General features: G+C 33.9%; 1 protein-coding gene across 1 annotated transcript; it reads right to left on the bottom strand.

The window, feature by feature from the left end:
• Positions 1-13,806: 13,806 nt before the first annotated feature.
• On the bottom strand, positions 13,807-14,724 carry LOC109701584 (olfactory receptor 9G19). The gene has a single exon (XM_074069331.1). The coding sequence runs from the start codon at positions 14,722-14,724 to the stop codon at positions 13,807-13,809; it is 918 nt and encodes a 305-aa protein (XP_073925432.1).
• Between the last annotated feature and the right edge of the window lie 7,570 nt (positions 14,725-22,294).

Below are 22,294 nucleotides of genomic sequence, written 5' to 3'. Positions count from 1 at the left end.
GCAACATATAGAATGATATAAGCTTGTTGTACTAAGTCATCTATGACTGTTATTCTCTTACAAGTTAATGATCACTTTTTCAGGTATTCTCCAATCAATATATTGGAATCTATTGCTCCGGCCTTTCTCTTATATCTTTCATAACATATTATCACCCCATACCTGTTCATTATATATGATTACATATATCTCACTATTTTAATATATTTCTTTCCTCTTCACTAGAAAATGCTCTTCTCCCTCTGCACTTGATGAGAATCATATACCAGTTTAATATATATGTCATCATGATTTGTACTTGCATTCTGAGATTGTGTTGATGATTCATTGTAAATGAAACATTTAAAACAAAGTAAGTACAGTTTTTCAGCACAATCCATGAGCATTCAAATGTCAACTGTGGGAAAAGCTGAGAAATGCAGGATTTCATCTCTATGTTAATGTCTTATGCTTCTAATATGTTCTGTTTCATGTTATCATAGAATAATTTGCTAATATTCAGAACAAATAATTAGCCTGTCCAAATCAAAGTTATAAATAAGTACAATTAGATTTTCTACCCAAAGCAATCTCAGTTTAAAAGTCATGGTTATTCCTGCACACTGAGGACAATTCAGACAGAAATAATGTCCCTAGCACTGTGTGACTTTAAGATGATGTACTACAAAGCTATTTTAACTTACAACATTTATACACCAAAGAACTGAACAGACAGCCTAGAATTAAGTCCATACACTGAAAGACAACTGATTTTTGCAAAGATGGAAAAACTTTTCCATGGTGCCAGTTACACCTTGGAAATAGGGTAATCTTTCAGTAAATGGTGTTGCAATACTGGAATCTTACATAGAAAAGATTGAAATTAAATAATCTCTCACATTCATGTAAAATCAACTCAAATGGACTAAAGACGTACGTCTAAGATCTGAAAATATGAAACTACTAGAAGAAAACTTAGGTTGCATGTTTTGTAACATCGGTCTGAGAAATGATACTATAATATGGCCTCAAGAAAGCCCAGAACATCACAAACAGATGAGATTACATAAAACTCAAAAAACCTATGAACAAAGTGGAGATAAAGTTCAGAATAGGGAGAGAGTATCTGAACATAATAAGAAATAAAATCCAAAATTTTCAAGGAACTCAAAAAACTCATTGTTAAATAACTATTTAACAAGGGCTAAGGATTTGCATAGACATTTGCCAATAGAAATATCAAGTGACCAACAAGTACAAGAAAAATGCTACATTGCTAATCATGAGGAAAACAAAACAAAACAAAAAAACTACAGTGAGATATTGCCTTATCCCATTAGAACACAGTTGAAGCTCTTTACATTAGGAATGAAATAGAATAAAGAAGCCCATTAAAATTATTTTAAAAGGGAATAAGTGGGATAAGAAAGATCACTAGGGCACTAGGTGGGTTGAATTTGCACAAAGACCATGACATGCTCATTTTCAAATATCACAATGAAATCCTTTTGTGCAACTAATTTATGCTAATAAAAAAGAATAATTAGTGCCAAATTTGAGCTCTTTATAAATTCAGGATATTATTTCCCTGTTGGATGAATAGTTTGTAAAACTTTCCTCCCATTCTGTTGGTTGTCTCTTCACACTGTTACTTGTTTCTTTGGCTGTGCAGAAGCTTTTTTGTTTTATGCAATCAGATTTGTCAATTATTTCTCTTACTTCCTAAGCTTTTGTAGTCCTATTTGAAAACAATTGCCTATGACTATACCCTAAAGTGTTTTCTTTTTTTTTTTTTCATTTTTCTTTTATTATTCATATGTGCGTACAAGGCTTGGTTCATTTCTCCCCCCTGCCCCCACCCCCTCCCTTACCACCCACTCCACCCCCTCCTGCTCCCCTAAAGTGTTTTCTTTTATTAGGTACAAAGTTTTAGGTCATAAACTGAAGGCTTTGATCAATTTCAGTTGTCTTTTGTATAGGAAAATATTTAGTGATCTAGTTTCAGAAATCTAGTTTCTTCTACATGTGGATACACAGTTTTCCCAGTAACAGCTGTTAAAGGGGCCTTTGTTTTTCATTTAAAAATTGCAATGTATTTATTTTACAAAGTAGTGTGCTCCTTATGGCATTTCTATACATGCATTTAAGGTCCTTTCCATATTCACCTCCTCAATGCTCTTTCTTAACTCACTCCTTGCTTCATTCCCTTTCACATGCTTAGTAGAACATTTTTTTACTTTGATTTTCTTTTTTCACTGTAGATTCTATATATGAGAGAAATCATGATATTTATTTTGTGACACTAGCTTATTTCATTTAACATTCAGTTTCAGTTTCATTCATTTTCTTGCAAACAGTATTATTTCATTTTTCTTTGCGGCTGAGAAAATTTAGTCATGTGTATATACCATATTTTTCTTTATCCAATCATGTGCTGATGGACCTCTAGGCTGATTCCATAAATGAGCTATTGTGAACAGAGCCACAGTGAATATGTAAGTGAAGCTGTGTCTATATTAAGCCAACTTTGGCTCTTTTGGATATATACCATGAAGTGGTATGGATGGGTCATATGGCACTTCCATTTTTGTTCTTTTTTGAAAACCTCCATATTGATTTCCATATTGGCTGGACTAATTTGCATTTGCATATGCAGTGGATAAGGGCGATTTTCAACCCTGCATCCTTGGTAGTAATTTTCTTTTGTATTCTTGAGGATAGCCATTCTAACTGGGATAAGATGGAATCAATGTAGTTTTGATATGCATTTTTCTGTTGTTTAAAGATGCTGGAAGTTTTTTCATGTATTTATTATTCATTTGTTCTTCTTTTGAGAAGTACCTGCTCAGTTCATTTGGCCATTTTTTGATTTGATAATTTTTGAGTTCCTTGTGCATATTCTAGATGTGAACATATAAATATAAAAATTAGTTCAGATATAATAATGTCTGGCAAAGATTTTCACCCATGTTGTAGACTTTTTATTCTTCACTGTTTATTTTGTTGTGCAACACCTTTTATTAATCTGATGTACTCTTATTTGTCAATTTTCACTCATATTTACTGCTGCTGCTACTGCTTCAAAAATTTTTGCCTATGCCTGTACTTTGAGTGTTTCCCCTTACTAATTTCATAGCTTCATGTCTTACATTGATGTAATTGACCTATTTTGAGTTTATTTTTATATAAGGTAAAAGACAAGGGTTCAAGTTCAGACTTCATGGAAGTTCTGTTCATCTGCTATTGTTTTTCAGTTATTCATAGTTGTCTTTGTAGAAGTCTTTCACAAAGTTGATTTAATTTATTCCTAGGTATTTTATTATTTTTGAGACTATTTTGAATGGAATTTCTTTCCTGACTTCTTTTTTAGTATATTCATTGTTGATGTATATAAAACTTCTGTGTTTTGGATATTGAATTTTTATCCTTCTAGTTTGCTGAAAGTGTTTATCAGATTTAACATTATTCTCTTATACTCCTTAGGGTCTTTTAAGAACCAGGTCATATTATCTGCAAACACATAATTTAAGTTTTTCTTATCCTGTTTACATTCCTTTTATTTCTTTTTGATGCCCTACTGCTCTAAGATTTAAAGAGCAAGAGTGGTAAGAGCAGACAGTCTTGCCTCATTCTAATTTTAGAGGAACAATTTTCAGGTTTCCTATTCAGTGCAATCTTAACTATAGGTCTGTCATATAGAGCTTCTCTTATGTTGATATATGATTTGTCTTTGACCTATCTGTTCAGAGATTTTTATTTTGAAGAGATGTTGAATTTTGTCAATTCCTTTTTTTCTGCATGTATTGAGATGTATATGGGATTCTTTCTTTGATTCTATTTACATGTTATGTTATAGTTATTGATTTGCATATGTTAAACCACTTTTGCATTACTAGAATGAGTCCAAATTGATCATGAGGCATGATCTTTTTAACTTGTTACTGAATTTGGTTCCCATGTATTTTATTAAGCATTTTTCATCTATGTTTATCTAGGAAATTGGCATGTGGTTTTCTTTTTGTGCTCTATGCTTATTCAGTTCTGGTATCAGGGTAATATGGCTTTATAGATTGAGTTTGGAAGGCTTCTTACCCTTTGTAATTGTAAAATATTTGGAGGGGCCTTGTTTTCCTTTGAGGGTTTGCTGGAATTCAGCAATGAATCATCAGGTCCTGGGATTATCTTTGCTTGCAGATATTTTAATAGTGTTTCAATCTTGTTACTTATTTTTGATCATTTTAGGATTCTATATCTTTTGGTTTAATTTTGGTAATCCATTTCTTCTAGAATTTCCAATTTTTTAACTATAAGATTTCAGAATTTGTCTAATGATTGTTGGGATTTTATCAGTTTCTTTTGTAATAGCATAATTTTTTTCAGCTCTAATTTTGTTAATTGACTTCTTTCTTTTGCTTACTTTGACTAAAAGTTTGTTAAATTTACCACTTCAAAGAACCAACTCATTCTTTATTTAATACTTTGTAATTTTCTTTATGTTTCCAGTTCATTAACTTAAGTTCTGATCTTTATTATTTCTTTCATCTTATTAATTTGAGATTGGCTAATAATGGACTTTGGAGTCCATTATTATTATGTTATTGATTTGAGATATCTTGCTTTTTTTTAAAAGTAGGCATATATTGCTATTAACTTTCCTCCTGGGACCTCTTGAGACTACTTTCATTAATACACCAGAATCCTACAGGTTCTGGTGTATTGTGTTTTCATTTACATTTGATTCTACAAAGTTTTAATTTTCTTTTCAATTTCTATGAAGATATACTGATCATTTCAAACTAAATTGTTCAATCTACATGTGTTTGAGGATTTTTCTATCATTTCTTTTATTGTTGAATTCTAGCTTTCTTCCCTTGTGATCTTACAAAATATATAAACAGTTATTTTAATTTTCTTGTATTTGTGAAGACTTGCTTTATTTCCTAAAATGTTAGGTATTTTGGAGAAAGTTCCATGGGTTGCTGGGAAGAATGTGTGTTCTGACTGTTGGATGGAATTTTCTTTAGATTCCTGTTCGGTACATTTTGGCTATAGTGTCATTTTATTCTTTTGTTTATTTATTGACTTTTTGTGTGGAAGAGCAATCTTTTAGTGAGCTTCAGATGTTGAAGTCACACTGTATTACTCTATTGGTTCTATCTCTGCTTTTCTGTTAAATAATGTTTGCTTTGTGGAATTTGGTGCAATGATCAATGTTTGGTGCATATATGTTCAGAACTTTTAGGTCCGCCTGATAGATTTTTGCCTTTATCTATATAAAGTGACCTTCTTGGTGTATTCTATTTTCTGCATAATATCTGCTTTTCCACATTTGAGTATAGCTACTCCTACTTGTTTCCAGGATCCATTTGATCAAAATATCTTTTTCCATCATTTACATCCGTGTTTGTCTTTGTTAGTGAGGTGCTTTTGTTGCAGGCAGAAAACATATGGGTCTTATTTTTTAAGCCATTCCACAAGTCTATGTCTTTTAAGTAGAGAATTGAGATCATTATCATTCAGAATTATTATTGAAAGGTATGTAGTAATTGTCATCACTTGGTGGCTTTTCCAATGTTTGATTCTTTACTAATCTTCATTTGATAATTTACTCTTCTAGTGACATTCTTTTTTCCAAAAAACTGAGACACCAGAAGAGCAAATGCTACAGTCAATAAAAGGGTAAATGATGCGAACAAATTCTTTTCATGTGAAGAAACATAAGTTGTCAATAAATGCACAAAAATGCTCAACATTTTAGCCATCTGGGAAATGCAAATCAAAACTACATTGTGATTCCAATTTTACTCAGATTGTCAAACAAACAAAAACCAACAAGTGCTAGCTGGCAAGCATGCAGGAAAAAGAACACATACATGTTGTAGGTACAAATGTCAGTTTGTCCAATGACTATGGAAATCTTTATGGAGATTCCTCAAAAATTTAAATAGAACTTTCATATTACCCAGTGACACTACATCTGTATATGCACCCAAAATAATCAAAGTCAACTTACTATGGAGATAACTACATTCCTATGTTTATTGTGACATTATTCACAATGGCCAATTTATAGAATTATCCAAAAGTACAAGCTATATATATATATACATATATAATTGAGTTTCTCAGCCATAAATAAGAATTGAAGTATATCTTTTGTTGGGAAATGGATGAACATGGAGATCATGATATCAAGCGGGATAAGCCACACTCAGAATGACAAGTATTACATATTTTCTCTCATATTTGGAATTAGGAGGAAAAAGAAAATGAGCGCAAAAGGGGAACTTACAGTGGTAAAGAGGAGCATAATGTATAGGGGGAGAAAGATAAAGATGGGGTGAATAAGATTGAAATATGTACAAAATATACAAGTACAAAACATCATGATGAATCCATTACTTTCAGCAATTAATTTACACTAAAATTTCAATATAAGTAACAAATTCTGTCATAGTTGCAGAGCAGCCATTACACACTGTTGGTGGGGGTACAAACTGTATAGTAATGAAAACAGCATGGGATTCCACAAAAAGTAAAATATAACTAACATCTGATTCATCAATCCCACTCCTGGGGTTAGATAAATATCTAATGAAATAAAATTGGTATGGTGAAGAGACATCTGCACTCTTATGTTTATTGAATCATTTTTCACAATAGCCAAGAGATGGAAACAACCTGATTGTCCATTACCTGAGGAATGAATAAAGAAAACGTGGTATATATAAACAATGGAATGCTATTCTGCAGTAAGAAAAAATGAAATTCCATTATTTGCAAAACCATGAACAGAATGGGAGATAAAGTTTGGTAACACAAGCCAAGAACAAAAAAATACCATGTTTTCCCATTCATGTCTGGAAATTAAACACTGATTTCATGTAAGTTAAGACTAGATGATGGTTGCCAGAGGCTGGAGGTAACCATCCCTTGGTTATCAAGGGAAGGAGAGGTGGAAATTGTTGACCAAGGAATACTAAGTAAAAATTAGAAAACAGTAAAAACATCTTCTGTGTCCTTCAATCAGGTGAGTACAGATAACAATAATGTATACCACAAAACACTTGAAGAAAGGATTTTGAAAATTTCTCCCATAAGGAAGTGATAAATGCTACACTTAACCAGATTTAAACATGACAAATGTACGCAGGTATCAAAATTATCACATGATGCTAGATTAATGCAATATTGATGTTTTTACCTATTTGATAAAAATGAATTTCATTAGTAAGTTGATGACAGTGATGCAAGACTGCAATTTTAGCTACTTAGGAGGCAGAGATAGGGAAAGTTTTTGTTAGAGGCCAGATTGGCAAAAAGTTAGTGAGATCCTGACTCAGCCAATGACTGGGTGTAGTGGTGTGCACCTGCCATACCAGCATTGCATTGAAGCACAAATTGGAGAATTGTGGTCCAGGCCAGCCCACATATACAGCAAGATTCTATCTCTAAATAAATAAATAAATAAAAACAAGCAGCAAAGGAAAAGAGGTGAAAGGATGGCTCAAGTGAGAGAATATCTACCTACCTGAGCTGAACACCCATTGCTACCAAAAGAAAAAAAAATTAAATAAAAGCACTATTTAAAAATAAAGTGCATGCCCAGTGAACATTCACAAAGATTTCATCATTTCCTTAAATGAAGCTGATATAGGGATAGGAAAACATGATTGTAATTAAGGCATTATTTCACATTACATCTTACAGTCAAATGTGAAGTTAAAAAAATCCTTCAAACAGAATTATTCTCTCAACTTTCCATTATATTTTTCTGTGACTATAAATCTTTTCTAAACAAATGACATCTTTCAAAAAAAAGGAAATAATACCTCAAAAGAAGAGAGTTAAATTCAAGAAGATTGGATATTAAATGGAAGTTTGAAGTGGGCTTTTAATTATTTTCCTCTTTCTATATAATGTGTATGACTATTTTGGTAACAAGAAAGCACTTTAAAGTATCCATGATGAAAAATTTCTGTTTTGTAATAAGTATTTGTTGTGAATTTTACATGTGTTTGTGATTGTGAATCATAACCTCAGGAAGGCTGAGTCCAGTGTACATCAGTGTATATTTCCTTACCTTAACATAGCTTATGAAGTAGCATTTGATAAATATTTGTTGAGCTTTTTTATAAATTAGTTAACCAAAATCCCAAAATCTTTGAGGTATTTTAAGTAATGGATCAAAGAACAATATGTGCATTATTTTACCATAAGTCTCTGTGTGTATAATAAAGACTTATCTTATAATCCTTGCAAATAAATAATACTCTTTTGGAAGAAAACTCAAGAAGTTTTTAATGACAACCACTGTTGGAGAGGATTGTTCTGGCCTGTGATAATGGACACATCTTGCAGGATGTTTGTTTGCAGTCATTTCTGGTAACTCAGAGATCTTATCAAAAAATGAAAAAAAAATGTTTTCCATCTCCTAAACAAATGTCAGCAGAATGAATCAATGATGGCAATTTTAAACACGGAAATTCTCCAAAGAGAATATGCTTGCACACTGCCTTTGGCCTTCATTGAAACCATAGGTCTCCTGAGGTCCAGGCTGCCTGCTTGAAACTGTAATTTCAGTTCAGCTTTTCTGGGTATGGATCCTGTTGGACCATATTCCAATTTTGCACTTACCAGATTGTATAATTATTCATATACATGAACAGTAATTCCCATCCATGAATATATCAATTATAGATATATATGAAGATGTATTTATGTACATTTCATAGGTTATGTTTCTTGGAACAATCCAGACAAATACAAATACTAAGAGTCATTCAATTTTTTAAGTGGAATATGCAAGTACAAACATTTTTTGCATAGAAGAGACTGTCTATTAAAAATTGTACTTTAAAAAATGCTTATTTTATTAAAACTGACACATCTAAAAGGCCCACTTTGAAAGCATTTTTGTCTTAAAAGATTGAACTTTGTGAGTTGACTAAGCAAATTCCCTTAGGAATTTATACAGCAATTTCAAACTCATGTGAAAGTCTCTTCTGAACACTTTAAAGCCATGAATTGCAGACAAAACATTCCCTACAATGAATCAAAGAGCTTACTGTTAAATTAACATGCAAGAATATTGTAACACAGGAATTTGGCATGCTTATTTAAATTATTATTGTGTTCTTATTTATCTTTATGTTTTGCTAAGTTTATTATAACCTCCATTTTACTTTTTTTTGAGACAGGATCTCACATGTTGCCCAGGCTGGCCTAGAACTCACAATCTATTGCCTTAGTCTCCACAAGTGATGATTACTGTCATGAACCACTTGCCCATTTGGCATTTTACATGTTATCTAGGGTCTTACTGATAAAATTTATACATGATTCAATATATATTTCCTCACAAAAAATAACCTGAATAAACACATAGGTCAACAAAACATACAATATATATTGATTCTTATTTGAAGACAGAAATTTGCTTATTTCTACAAAAAGGATTAGTATAGAGCCCTGCATGATAGTTAAGCATTCTTCCAGAATTTATGTGTCAGTGTTTATGATACTGATATGTTTTAACAATACATTTTTCACATGGGTTTTACATTTTGTAGACAATGATTTCCTTTTAAATGATGTATTTCTCTGGTTCCATTCAACTTACATGAAATAGCTGATGTTCTGCAAGGATAGATGTGTACCAAGCACATCTGCTCTATCTGGACACACAGGAAAACTGCAATTTACAGATACATCTGTAGTTAAACCATGATCATGAGAGGAGACATAGACAAATGGAGGTACACCACTTCTATTTCTGGCCATATGACTCCAAAAATATTCACCCATCCACTCTCTGAGTCTGCCCATTTTTGTTCAGCGGCATATGTATATATATCTCTGCCCTACCATAGTGCCCTCCATAGTATCTAGTAATTAATTATTTAATATGCAACAACATAATCCTCTCCAAAGTATTTTTATTAAAATGAAAAGCACAGAACAGTGTGTACAATATCTTTGTTTGCTTATGTGTGCATTTCATAAGTGTATTCATATTTTCATTGAAAATTGATTAAATGCTTCCAGGTAGAAGAAAGAGGGGGAGATCTGGGCTGTAATGATTGCTTACATTACAGTGCTCTACCAATGCCATTACCAAACCTGAGTGAAATTATTAGAATAACTTCTAAACAAGTTTCAGAGAAGTTAATTTGTCAAGGAAATTTTAAATAAATTAATCATTTGAAGGCCTTAAAAAGTTGAACAAAAAGAAGAAGGAGGAAGAGGAGGAGGAGGAAGGTAGAAGAAGATGAGGGTGAAGAGAAAGATAAGAAGAAGGAGGAGGAGGAGGAGGAGGAGGAGGAAGAAAGAAGAAGGAGAAGGGGAAGGAGAAGAATAAGAAGGAAGAAGGTGGTGGTGGCTTTCCATGAGGAGATTCTCTGTCACTACCTCTGGACTTCATATGTACCAGGGGCTCTCCTGAACCTTTAGGCTCTTGTTGGTCTTGAGCCTGCATAGTTACCCTGAAGATTTGTAAGTCCTAAATTTCATAAGCAACATGTTTATATGTGTGTGTGTGTATGTATATACATATATATATACACACACACACATAGATATCCTAAGAGTTCCTGTTCTATGAAGAACACAGATGAATACAAATACTAAAAATTGTTTATTTTCTGTAGAACATTTATATCTCAGAGACTTATTCCCTAGAGCAATCTACTTAAAAAATATTTTTAAATATGTTTACTTTCATTAAACATTGTATACATGTATCAAACAGAAGTACAATGACCAGGAAATCTATGAAGATGTGCTCAACTTCCCTGGCTATCAAGGAAGTGTTAATCAAAACTATACTAAGATTTCATCTCACCCAAGTTAGAATGGCTATATTCAAGGGCAAAAAAACAACAAATGCTGGCAAGGATGTGACAGAACAGGAACCCTTATACACTGTTTGCAGAAACACAAATTAAAATAACCACTATGGAAAGTAGTATGGAGATTCCTCAAAACACTAAAGATAGAACTGCCATATGATCCAGTGATACCACTTCTAAGGCATCTACTCAAAGAAATGTAAGTCAGGATACAATAGAGACACTGGTACACCAATGCTCATTGCAGCACTATTCACAATAGCCAAGCTTTGGAAACAACCTAGATGCCCTACAATTGATGAATTGATCAAGAAAATGTGGTATATATACACAGAATAGTTTTACTCAGCCATAAGGAATAATGACATGTAGTTTGAAGGTAAATGGATACAACTGCAGGACATCATGCATGTGCAGTAAGCCAGGCTCAGAAACACGAAGGCTGCATGTATTCTCTCATACTAGGAAGATAGATCCAAAGAAAAACATATACACAAAAATGACCATGATCAAATGCAAACTCATATGTAGAACATGTTTGTAACAGTGGAACTACTCTATGGAAGGAGAGGAAGGAGGGAAAGGAAAACACAATGACAGAGCATCAGTAATGTTATAAAACATAACATCTGTTTAGGTAGAGGACAAGAGGCTATGTATTGAAAACTTGAAAAATGGGGGGTGGGACATAAAAGGGTAAAGGAGAACAACAGAAGGGATTGAAAGGACCAAAAGAAGCAGAGACACATTGAGAAACCCCTTGGAACACTGACTTAAATATTAAAAATGAAAGACAGGACTGTAAAATAGGTACAGTGTATGTGCCAGCACACTTCTGGGAGGGGGTAGGGCAAATGAATGAGGTTAAGGTGAAGTATATGATGGATGGACTTCATATGCTTACATGAAATAGAACACAGAAGCCTCATTGCTTTAAGTGAGCAGGGAGGAGGTCGAGGAGGAGAGATGGTGGGGATGAGCTAACCAATGTACAATATAAGCCTATATGGTATTGTCATAATGAATCCCCCTTGCCATTGAATATATCCTAATAAAAATATTATAATATACTCAATAAAGATGTAAAATAAATTAAATCATGAAATAGATTTAATTTATTAAAATTCATTGTAAAGATACATCTGGAAACCATATTGTATTAAGAGTTTGAACTTTGTACTTAAGAAAATTTCCTTAAGAGTTTATAGTATAATTTCAAATTCATATGGAAGATTCTTTTGAAGACTTTGAGGCTATAAATTGCATGTGAAATATTCCCTACAGAGAGAGAAAGAGCTTCCTACTAAGTACATATTTAAATATGTTCTAAAACATCAATTCTACATGTCTAATTACATTTTATATATTGCACATATTTGCTTTTCTACATTTATTAGCAGCTGCTCTTTCTTTTTTTCCATAGGGCCTTGATGATATTACTTATACATGATTCTGGAGTCAAGTTTTTCATATAAAAATAAAATGAAGCTACATTTAGTTGATCTAAGCTTTCAGTATTTGCACATATGTTGTTTTTATTTGGAAAAGGGACCTGGCTTGCTTCCCTTAAGAGACTTAGCATAGAGGGCCTGGAAAATAGCTGGAAAATGCTTTCAAAATACAGTTATGTTTCAGTGTTTATGATAGGGATATGCAGTAAGAATAAATTTTTGGTATTTATTTTACCTTTTATACTCAGTGTTTCTCAGTGGAATTATGTATTTTTTGGTTTAACTTAATTACATGAATTAACAGATGTTCTGCCACTATAATATGCAATGTGGTCTTGTTAAAATTATCTTGAAAGAATGCCTTTTATAATAATTTTATAATTATTAGTGAGAAATAAAAACTATCTTTTCAAAAACCAGAGACTGAATTTCTATAGCTTTCCAAATGAAGCATCGTGGAATTATACTGTTGATGCCTGTTTTCACAGGGTCAGTGTGTGTTACAATGGATACAGATTACAGTCCTTATCTGAGGCCAGGTAAACCTGTGTAATCACCAGTGTATTTGGGTCCTAGCAGGTGTTTGCTAAGTCTTTTGACTCACAATTTCTTTTACATTCTTTTGTTACTAAACATGCCAGTAAAAGCAAAGCATATTTAAGCTTTAAAAACAAATAAAACATAGGCATTGTTCTACTTTGAAAGTTTAATTAAAATTCAATGCACCATATCACATTTACTATTTAATTTTATCACTATGTATTTTCTCTATAAAATTTTCTCCACTTATGAATGTGTGCTCATATTCTTTTATTTTTCAAGATGTTTTACTTAACTGTAGTTATTGTTTTTTTATAATGATTGTGTTTAGTGATCACAATATGGAGATTCTTTTATGTTTTCCTCTGTTTCAAAAAAAGTGGAGCCCAGGGAGTTGTTTAGTGCAACCTCAGAGGCCTATAGATTACAAGAATCATGGCTGTTGGGAAGAAGTTGTACCAAAGCATTTCTTGAGTACGTTTGGATCATTGTGCAAAATTTTCATAATAAAAGAGTTTTACTTAAAAATGTTTAAGATATTGTGCTGAGGAAAAGAAAGGTCATAAATACAACATAGTCATGACTCAAAATAAACTATTAAAATTAACTCCTCAGTTTACTTAATTGGAGTAATAACTAAGCATAGATACTGTTTTATATATTCCAGTCAACAAAATATTCTACTAAAGAGAGTGAATCTTCTGTCATTTCTTAAAGTTAAAGGAAAATTGTTTGCTTAAGTATTTGTTTTTAATCAAAAGTAATATGAAATTTAATCAAATTCATACATTTTTACATTCATGCATTATCACCTTCATTATCCTATTTTTTAAAAAGTTTGGATCTTCTTCACTGGCATGTTGTGAAGGGTAGAAACACTTTAACTTACATGGTATTTTAATGGAGATCTCCAGCACCTGTGCTTGAAATAAAATATCCTACTTAAGAATAATCTGTGCCTCTTCTTAGAAGGAAATAATCCTGATTTATTTGAAGAATTTATTCAGAGCCTCTTTCACATCTTTATTCCTCAGGCTATAGATCATGGGATTCAACATGGGAAACACCACAGTGTAAAATGTAGAAATTATTTTGTCTGTATCCAAAGAGTAGCTTGATTGGGGACGAAGGTAGATGTAGAGAATAGAACCATAGTATAAGGTCACAGAGATCAGGTGGGAAGAACATGTGGAGAAGGCCTTGAGGCGACCCTGGGTGGAGCACATCCTCAAAATGGTGGTGATAATGAAGAGGTAGGAGGCCAGGATGAACATGATGGGAGTGATGACATTAGAAGTGAGGAGGAAATACATCAAAGCCTGGTAGCCCTCTTTCCCTCCACAGGCCAGCTTTACCAAGGGAATCAAGTCACAGAAGAAGTCATCAATGACATTGTCATTGCAGAAGTCAAAGGTAAAAGTTTTTTTGGTGATGATGGAAGAGTTAATAAAACCACCAAGATATGAGGCTGCTACAAAGAATACACATAACTTTAAAGGCATGGCCTGAGAATAAAATAGTGGCTTTGCAATGGCCACATAGCGGTCATAGGCCATGGCAGCCAGCAGGTAACACTCACTATAGTCCAATCCAGCAGAGAAGAAGAACTGAGCCACACAGCCAGCTAAGGAGATGCTCTTGTCTTCAGAGATGCAGGTCATTAGGATCTTTGGAGTGTAGACAGAGGACAACCAGAGATCAAGAAAAGATAGATTTCCAATGAAAAAGTACATGGGTGTGTGGAGGCGAGAGTCATTACAGATCAATATTATAAGGGTGCAATTTCCCACCAAAGTCAATGCGTACATGACAAGGAACACCACAAAGAGGACTTGCTGCGTCACAGGATTGGTAGTGAAGCCCAACAGGATGAACTCAGTTGCTGTGTGATTTTTCTTCTCCATTGAAGTATTAATTCTCATTTTAGAGGAAAGAAAATGAGGATTTGGCCTGAATTACTGAGTTGAAATACGGTAAAGTTCTAAGCTATGTATAGTATAATGCTTTCCTGGTAATCATACAAGTGTGGAATGCCACACTCCAATGGCTCATTTAGAAAGAATTTTCATTTTTGTAGGCAAAAAAAATTCTCATTGAATATGATTTTTATTTGTATTTCCATATTAATACAAACTAAGAACATAGTCTATACTCAAATTCTCAATATGTGTCTTAATAAATTTCAATCTTAATAGTCCTTTTATTGACTGTAATATAGAATGGTATAAGATACAGGATGGCTTTCATGCCTGCTACTCCCCTACAGGCTCAATGACTTCATAGGATTAAACCAGTAAAAACTTTTGAGTCTCATCTGGTTTGCTCAATCCATGTATGGTATTTTATCACTCCTTCCTGAAAGAAAATGCTCTTTTTATTTAGTTTCCCAATAATCATATCTGCCTGATTTTTCTTTTGTTTCTTTTGTTCTAGTTTCTCAATACTATAATGACAGCTCTTAAATCTTGGAACGTTCCCTTGAGCATATTTTACATCTCTTGTTTTTTTCATCTAAAAGTACTCTCAGGTAATCTCCAGTGTTCAATGTTATCTGTGTGTAATTCTGAATGTCATGTTTGTTGACCATGTCTCTTCCAAGTACTCCAGAAACATAGATTTGAATGTGACCTTAATTCCTGTTATAAGATTACTACCAGCTATTCTTCCTGAAGCTCTTTCTTCACTGCAGAAAATGGTATTATTCCAGGTTACTGGAACTCATTTAGTATTACTCTTACCTTATTTCAGTCTTTCATTTTGTCCCTTATTAATTAGAAATGTATTCTGGTCTTTACCTTTATAATGTACCTGGACAATGGCTAGTTTGTTTGTTTTTTTCCCAGCTCCTATAATTACACCCTAAGTGAAGCCACCACTATTCCCATTTGTAGCACTGCAAGTCTTGTAAGTTTCTCTTTCCCTACATTCTTACACACACTGGAGTCAACTTGACATCCAGAGTGGTCCTGTTTAAATTCCAATTGATCTTGATACTATTATGTTCTAAATATTCCCCTGAGTTCTCAACTTATTCAGAATAAAATTCAATATCCTTACAAAGATGTCTAAGCTCTGTGTGATCTGCCCCTCATTCCCATGCTACTACCAACTTCTGTTCACCCATTCCATTTTCTCTGCACTCAGACTATTCTGTCCTCATTCTTATTCCTAGAACAAATAGGGCATTTTCAATGCTTTGCTACATGTTCTTCCCTGATCTTAGAATTCTTTCCCTACATTTATCTTCAGAAATAAAATTTTTACATTGTCAGTTCTTTATAATATCTTACATGACTTTTTATGGTGTTCTGTAATCAATATTTTGCAATCTACTGCCTTTACCAATCTCTTTTACCTCTCCTAACATATTATCATCTTATGAACTGCTCATTGTCTAATAATACATAGATCCCATCTATTTAACTTCTTTCTTTCCTCTTCACTGGAAAATGCTCTTTGCCATAGGCAATTGATTAAAAACATAGGCTACTTTAATGTATACATCATATGATTGTACATTTATTATGAGGTTATATAAGTTATTGTTTTAAAATCAAATGTTTAATTCAAAATAAGAACAATTGTTTAGCACAGTCTATAAGCACTCAAGTGATTTTCTGCAGAAAAAAGTTCAAAACTCCTGTTTTTTATCTCAATGTCAATATCTTACAATTTCAATATACTCTACTTCTCATTATAATACCAGGATTTATAATTTTAAAAATAGTAGTTAACATTTTTGAACAATTTATTCAGAGTCAAGCACTGTGCTTTGTGTCCCACGTGTAGTATTTCACCTAAATTTCACAGTGCCCATATTGTATATTTTAAAACTTAATGGTGATAATTGCAGATGTCTAAACTGAGGTTTAATAAACAGCTAACAAACCTACAATTAATAAGTGGTACTGTCTCCGCAGACTTCCTGACAATTAAACAGGAAGCCATCTCCTTTCATTTTCCATATCAAACTGTCATTTGTTAGCAACCTCCATAGGTCCCTCACATGTACGTTAGTACATTTTGAAGCCAATGAAATAAACATATAGAAACTCAGATTTCATAGAAAGTACTTACCAGCAGGGTCAATAAGAGTTCCCAAACACTGTCCACGACATCTGGGGACAGATCGCTTTGTCTCTTTCACTTAGAGGCAATCCTGGCTAAGTCCAGATTGTTCTACACTCCTCACCCAGCACAAGAACATTCACCTTCAACTCTCCCTGTCACAAGCAACAAAGGATCGCACCATGGAGCCATGGTTCTTATTCCTGCTCAGGTTCCCCAGTGTATTTGATCCCTCAAGCACCTTGGAGTTATGTACTTTTGAAAGTCTCTGAAAGACAATTAACAAAAAAGTGTGCTAATGTTATTATTTGTTCCACATCAAAAAATAAAATGATTGAAAAATGTTGATGATGATAAGTGTGCATTGGGAACCTAGTCTTTAAAAATTCCTATGTGGGAGCAAGAATCAATGCTGGAGCTCTCACAATATTCAACCTTGAATTATTCTATAGAACCATAATATTAAAAACAAGTAAACTGGCACAAAAACAGACACAGAGTCCAATGAAATCAAATAGAAGATCCAGAAATAAATATTCACAACTATATCCACCTGTTTTTTGACAAAGATGCCCAAAACATGTGATGGAGAAAAGATAGCCTCTTCAACAAATGTTGCTAAGAAAACTGGATATCTGCATGTACAAGACTAAAACTAGATTCATGCCTTTTTCCCTATACAAATATCAATTCAAAGTTGATCAAAGGCATTACTATAAGACATGAAGCTTTGAAATTAGTGCAATAAAGAGTAGGGAATATATTGCAACACACAGGCATAGGCAATGACTTCCTAAATAGAATGCCAATGGATCAACTAAGAGAAAGGACTGACCAATGGCACTACATGAAACTAAAAAGCTTCTGTGTAGCAAATGGTTACCAGACTGAAGAGGCAGGCACAGAATGGGAGAAAATCTTTGCTAGTTTTACAACTGACATGGGCTAATAATCAGAATTTACAAGGAGCACAAAAAACTGAACTTCCCAAAACTCAATGGCCCAATGAAGAAATGAACAAATGAACTGAACAGTGTTTTCAAAGGAAAAGTACAAAAGAACTTTCTCAGAAGAAGAAATTCAAATGGCCAAAAAACACATGAAAAAATGCTCACCATCTCTAGCCATAAAGGAAATGCAAATCAAAAGCACACTAAGATTCCACCTCATCCCTGTTAGAATAGCCATTATCAAAAACACCACCAACAACAGGTATTAGTGAGGATGTGGGAAAAAGGAACCCTTGCACTCTGATGGTGGGAATGCAAGCTGGTTAAACCACTCTGGAAAAAAATTTGGAAGTTTCTTAAAATTCTAAACATAGATCTACCATATGATCTAACAATCCCACTCCTGGGTATATACCCAAAGGAATGAGACACAGGTTACTCCAAAGGCACCTGCACACTCATTTTTTATTGCAGCACTATTCACAATAGCCAGGTTATGGAAACAACCAAGATGCCCTGCTACTGATGAATGGATTGAGAAATGTGATACTTACACACAATGGAATTTTACTCAGCCATGAAGAAGAATGAAATCTTATTATTTGCAAGTAAATGGATGGAACTGGAGAACATCATTCTGAGTGAGGTTAGCCAGACACAGAAGACCAAACATTATATACTCTCCCTCATATGTGGTCTTTAGACCTAGGGCAAATACAGCAATGTTGTAGGACTTGGGTTACATGACAAGGGGAGAACATATATGGGAAGTACAGGGTTAGATAGAAAGCCCAAAACATGGAAGCATTTGATTTCCCCGCTCCAGAGGAATTAATACAGAAACCTTAAAACAACAGAGGTCAACACCAGAAGGGGATCAGGAATCAGTGTAGAGATCAATTAGAGATGAATCAACCTGGGTTGTAACACATTTGTACATGAAAGCAATGCTAGGAATCTCTCTGTATAGTTGTCCTTATTTCAACTAGCAAAAATGCTATGTCTTTCTTATTGCTTATTTCTACTTTTCAATGGAACTGGAGAAAAGCACAGAACAGGTTTTGCCTGGAAAGGAGTGGGGAGGGACGAAGAGCTGGGGGCGGGGGCAGGAGGGAGAAATGACCCAAACAATCTATGCACATGTGAATAAATGAATAATAATTAAAAAATGGTCAAAACACACATGAGGAAATGGTCAACATCTCTGACCATAAACAAACTGAAACTCAGAAACATATTAAAATTCTACTTTACTCCTGTTAGAATGGCTAGCATCAAGAACACCAACAACAACAAATGGTAGTAAGGATGTGGGAATGTAAGTTAGTGCAATCATGGTGGAAAACAGTAGGGAGGCTCCTCAAAAAACTAATTGTAGAATGACCTCATGATTCATCAAACCACTTCTAAGGATATACCTGAAGTATAACAGAAGATACAATAAAGACACTTGCACACCCATGTTTACTGTAGGATTATTCAAAATATCCAGCTATGGAAACAGCTTAGATGACTTATAAATGATGAATGGATTAAGAAAATGTGACACACTCACACAGACACACATACACACACACAAAAACACACTCACATACACACACACATGCACAAAATGGAATTTTATTGGGCCATCAATAAAATTTTGTTGTTCACAAGTAAATGGATGGAACTGGAGAATATCATCTTAAGTGAAGTTAGCCAGGATCACAAAGACAAAGGTCAGAAATTTAAATGCTTAAAAATGCCTATGTGGAAAGTTTTAAATAATAAAATTCTCAATAAATGAATATTTTGAAAAAATTATTTGAAGTATGTGTTTCAGTTCACTTCATAGTCAAGAAAAAGTACATACAGAACTTTTCAATAAATCAAACTTTGAAATAAGTGCAATTAGGGTTTGCATATAAAGCAATTTCAGTTTTAAATCATGGTTGTTTCTCTACAATAAGGCCACTTCAGACAAATTTAATCTTTGAGTATCTATTCATCTGTGACTATGGAGCTTTAGAGGCACATTTTCTCAAGGTCTATCCAGAATGATTTCACAATGATTCAATCCAGTCTTGATTCTTAGCTCATTGTTCAATTTTGATGTGAGGAGAAAGGTAGTCATTTCTTCTGGCCAATGTGACAATTATATTCAAGATGGTACACTAGCTAAAAGTAACTTGCACACACTTTTTCCATTATTTATCATAATATAATAAATTTACTGAACATTTTGTAAGTGCCAGGCAATTTACTAAAGGTTTTCAAAGGTGTAATCTCAGCCAGGTGATGGTGACTCATGCCTGTATTTCTAGCTACTTTGGAGGCTGAGATTGGGAGAATCACAGATCCAGGTCAGCCCAGGCAAACAGTTTGTGAGACCCTATCTCCAAAAATAACCAGAGCAAAATGAACTAGAGGTTTGGATCAAGTTGTTGAGTGCCTGCTTTGCAAGTAGAAAGAACCTTTGCACATGGGCCACTGTACTGAGCAAGAATGGTTATTTAATTGTCACACTATTATCAACAAAGAGTTCCTCTCCCATCCTCAGACTAACTTAAAAGTTAATAGGATGAGGCCAGACTCCAGTGTCTCATGCTAGAATCCTAGTTACTTGGGAGACTGAAGAGGATCTCAGTTGCAGGCCAGTCCAGTCCAGGACAACAGTTCGAAAGACTGCCATCTCCAAAACAACCTAATCAAAATAGACTGGAGTTGTGTCAGTCACCTTTGCAAATGTGATGTTCTGAATTCAAACCCCAGTCCCCCTCCCCACCAAAAAGGTTAATGGGTTGAGCTACTTTGCAAGAATGAATAGGAACTTAGCAAATTTCTGTCTAGCCTCACCATGCATTAAGTTGTATCAAAACTCAAAACTCTGTGCAATTACCTACAAACCTTCCATTATGGTCACCTCTCCTTTCATTTTTTCAAATTGCTCCCTTGTCTTAGAATGTCAACCTGGTTTGTTCCTCCTTATGCTCTACAATTTAAGTGAAGTGTTAACCAGAACATTTGTTTGTCCAAGACTCTTGTAGAAAACAAAGATAATCACTTCCCCAACATTGTATCAAGTAAAGCACTGTGAATAACAATTGAACTCAGATTCATTCTATTCTTTTCTCATTTTCAAACCTTAATAAATACAGTATTTACAACTATAATGTTTACAAAATGGCAGGCCCAAGCATGAGGATTTTATAGATAATATCTAACATATACCACAGTCAACTTGTAAGAGGTCCTCAAATTGCTTTTGCTGAAAGCATTGACTCCTTCTTGGGCTATGAATTAACTAAAAACAGGAGAAGCTTAGCTTCCCTGCCTCCATTTTGCAGCTGTTTTTGTCTAAGCCATTCTGTTTGCACTTTGTGATTACCTTGGATTCCAGAAAGGACAGACAGATAATATCTTTATGACAAGGGACTAAAACTTTGTATAAGGAACAGAGGAGACTTGCAGGACAGATCGCCCTCCAAATGAGGCTAGTTACCTATAATGATGCTGTTGTATCCTGAAGCAGGAGCAGTCTCACAGGAACAGGATTGCTCCCCTCAAGTGATGACAGCAATAACATCTTTGGAACTCCTCTCGTAACCCTTTAACTAACAATGGTCACCCAGAACACACCAGTGACTTGGACTGTTTAACTATGCCTATTTTTGTCCTGAGTACCCAAGTTTTTTTGTCTACTTAAACCTGTAGCTCATGTCTGTATCCCAGAAGTGGGCTGAGTACTTAGTGCCTCTTTACAAGACATGTCCTAAGCTGTGTAATAAATCTCTCTTCTCTGCCTTCATCATGTCTCTTTATTTGGCATTTATGGGCAAGTGGTCAAATCTGGCAGATGGAATCTTGGGAGTTTGGGCCTTGGGTGCAAAATTCCAGTTTCAAACTCAAAGTAGCAAATGCAGTCTAGTTTACTATGTCATTTTATGATCAAGTGAAAATGGAATATGTGTAGAAATGACATTTCCTTAGTAAGTAAAATTATTTTTAAGAATAGAAATTGCACAGAGAATGTGTTTAAGAGTGCTTTGAATTATTAGTTGATTATAAGTTAATACAGGCAAGTTCTTAGAAACTAAATTGTTTAGAAATTTAATAGTCAGTAGAAAAAAAAAGCAACGTTGATGTCTTATTACCATGTATGCATATATACATACATATATAATTTGTTATATAAATGTTTATGCCTACATATGTGTGCATTTTTAAGGAATCACTCTAATCTTTTTGCAATTGTAACTGCAGTTTTTTTTTAATAATGTGTGAATGCTGTCTGATTTTGCATAGATTCTAACACAGTATTGCTCTGAGGAGATGATGAGAGATTTGAGCAAGGAGAAGGAAATTGACAATTGCAATAAGCCACCCGATTGGGACTAAAAAAAAAAGAAAAAGGAAAATGTCTGTTTGGAAATTCCCAAAAGCAAGATGCAGGATGTACTGATCCCAGAGGACCAGG

The sequence above is a fragment of the Castor canadensis genome, chromosome 1 (genome assembly GCF_047511655.1).
Source record: "Castor canadensis chromosome 1, mCasCan1.hap1v2, whole genome shotgun sequence".
Lineage (NCBI taxonomy): Eukaryota > Metazoa > Chordata > Mammalia > Rodentia > Castoridae > Castor > Castor canadensis.
This window is presented reverse-complemented; position numbering and strand designations above follow the sequence as displayed.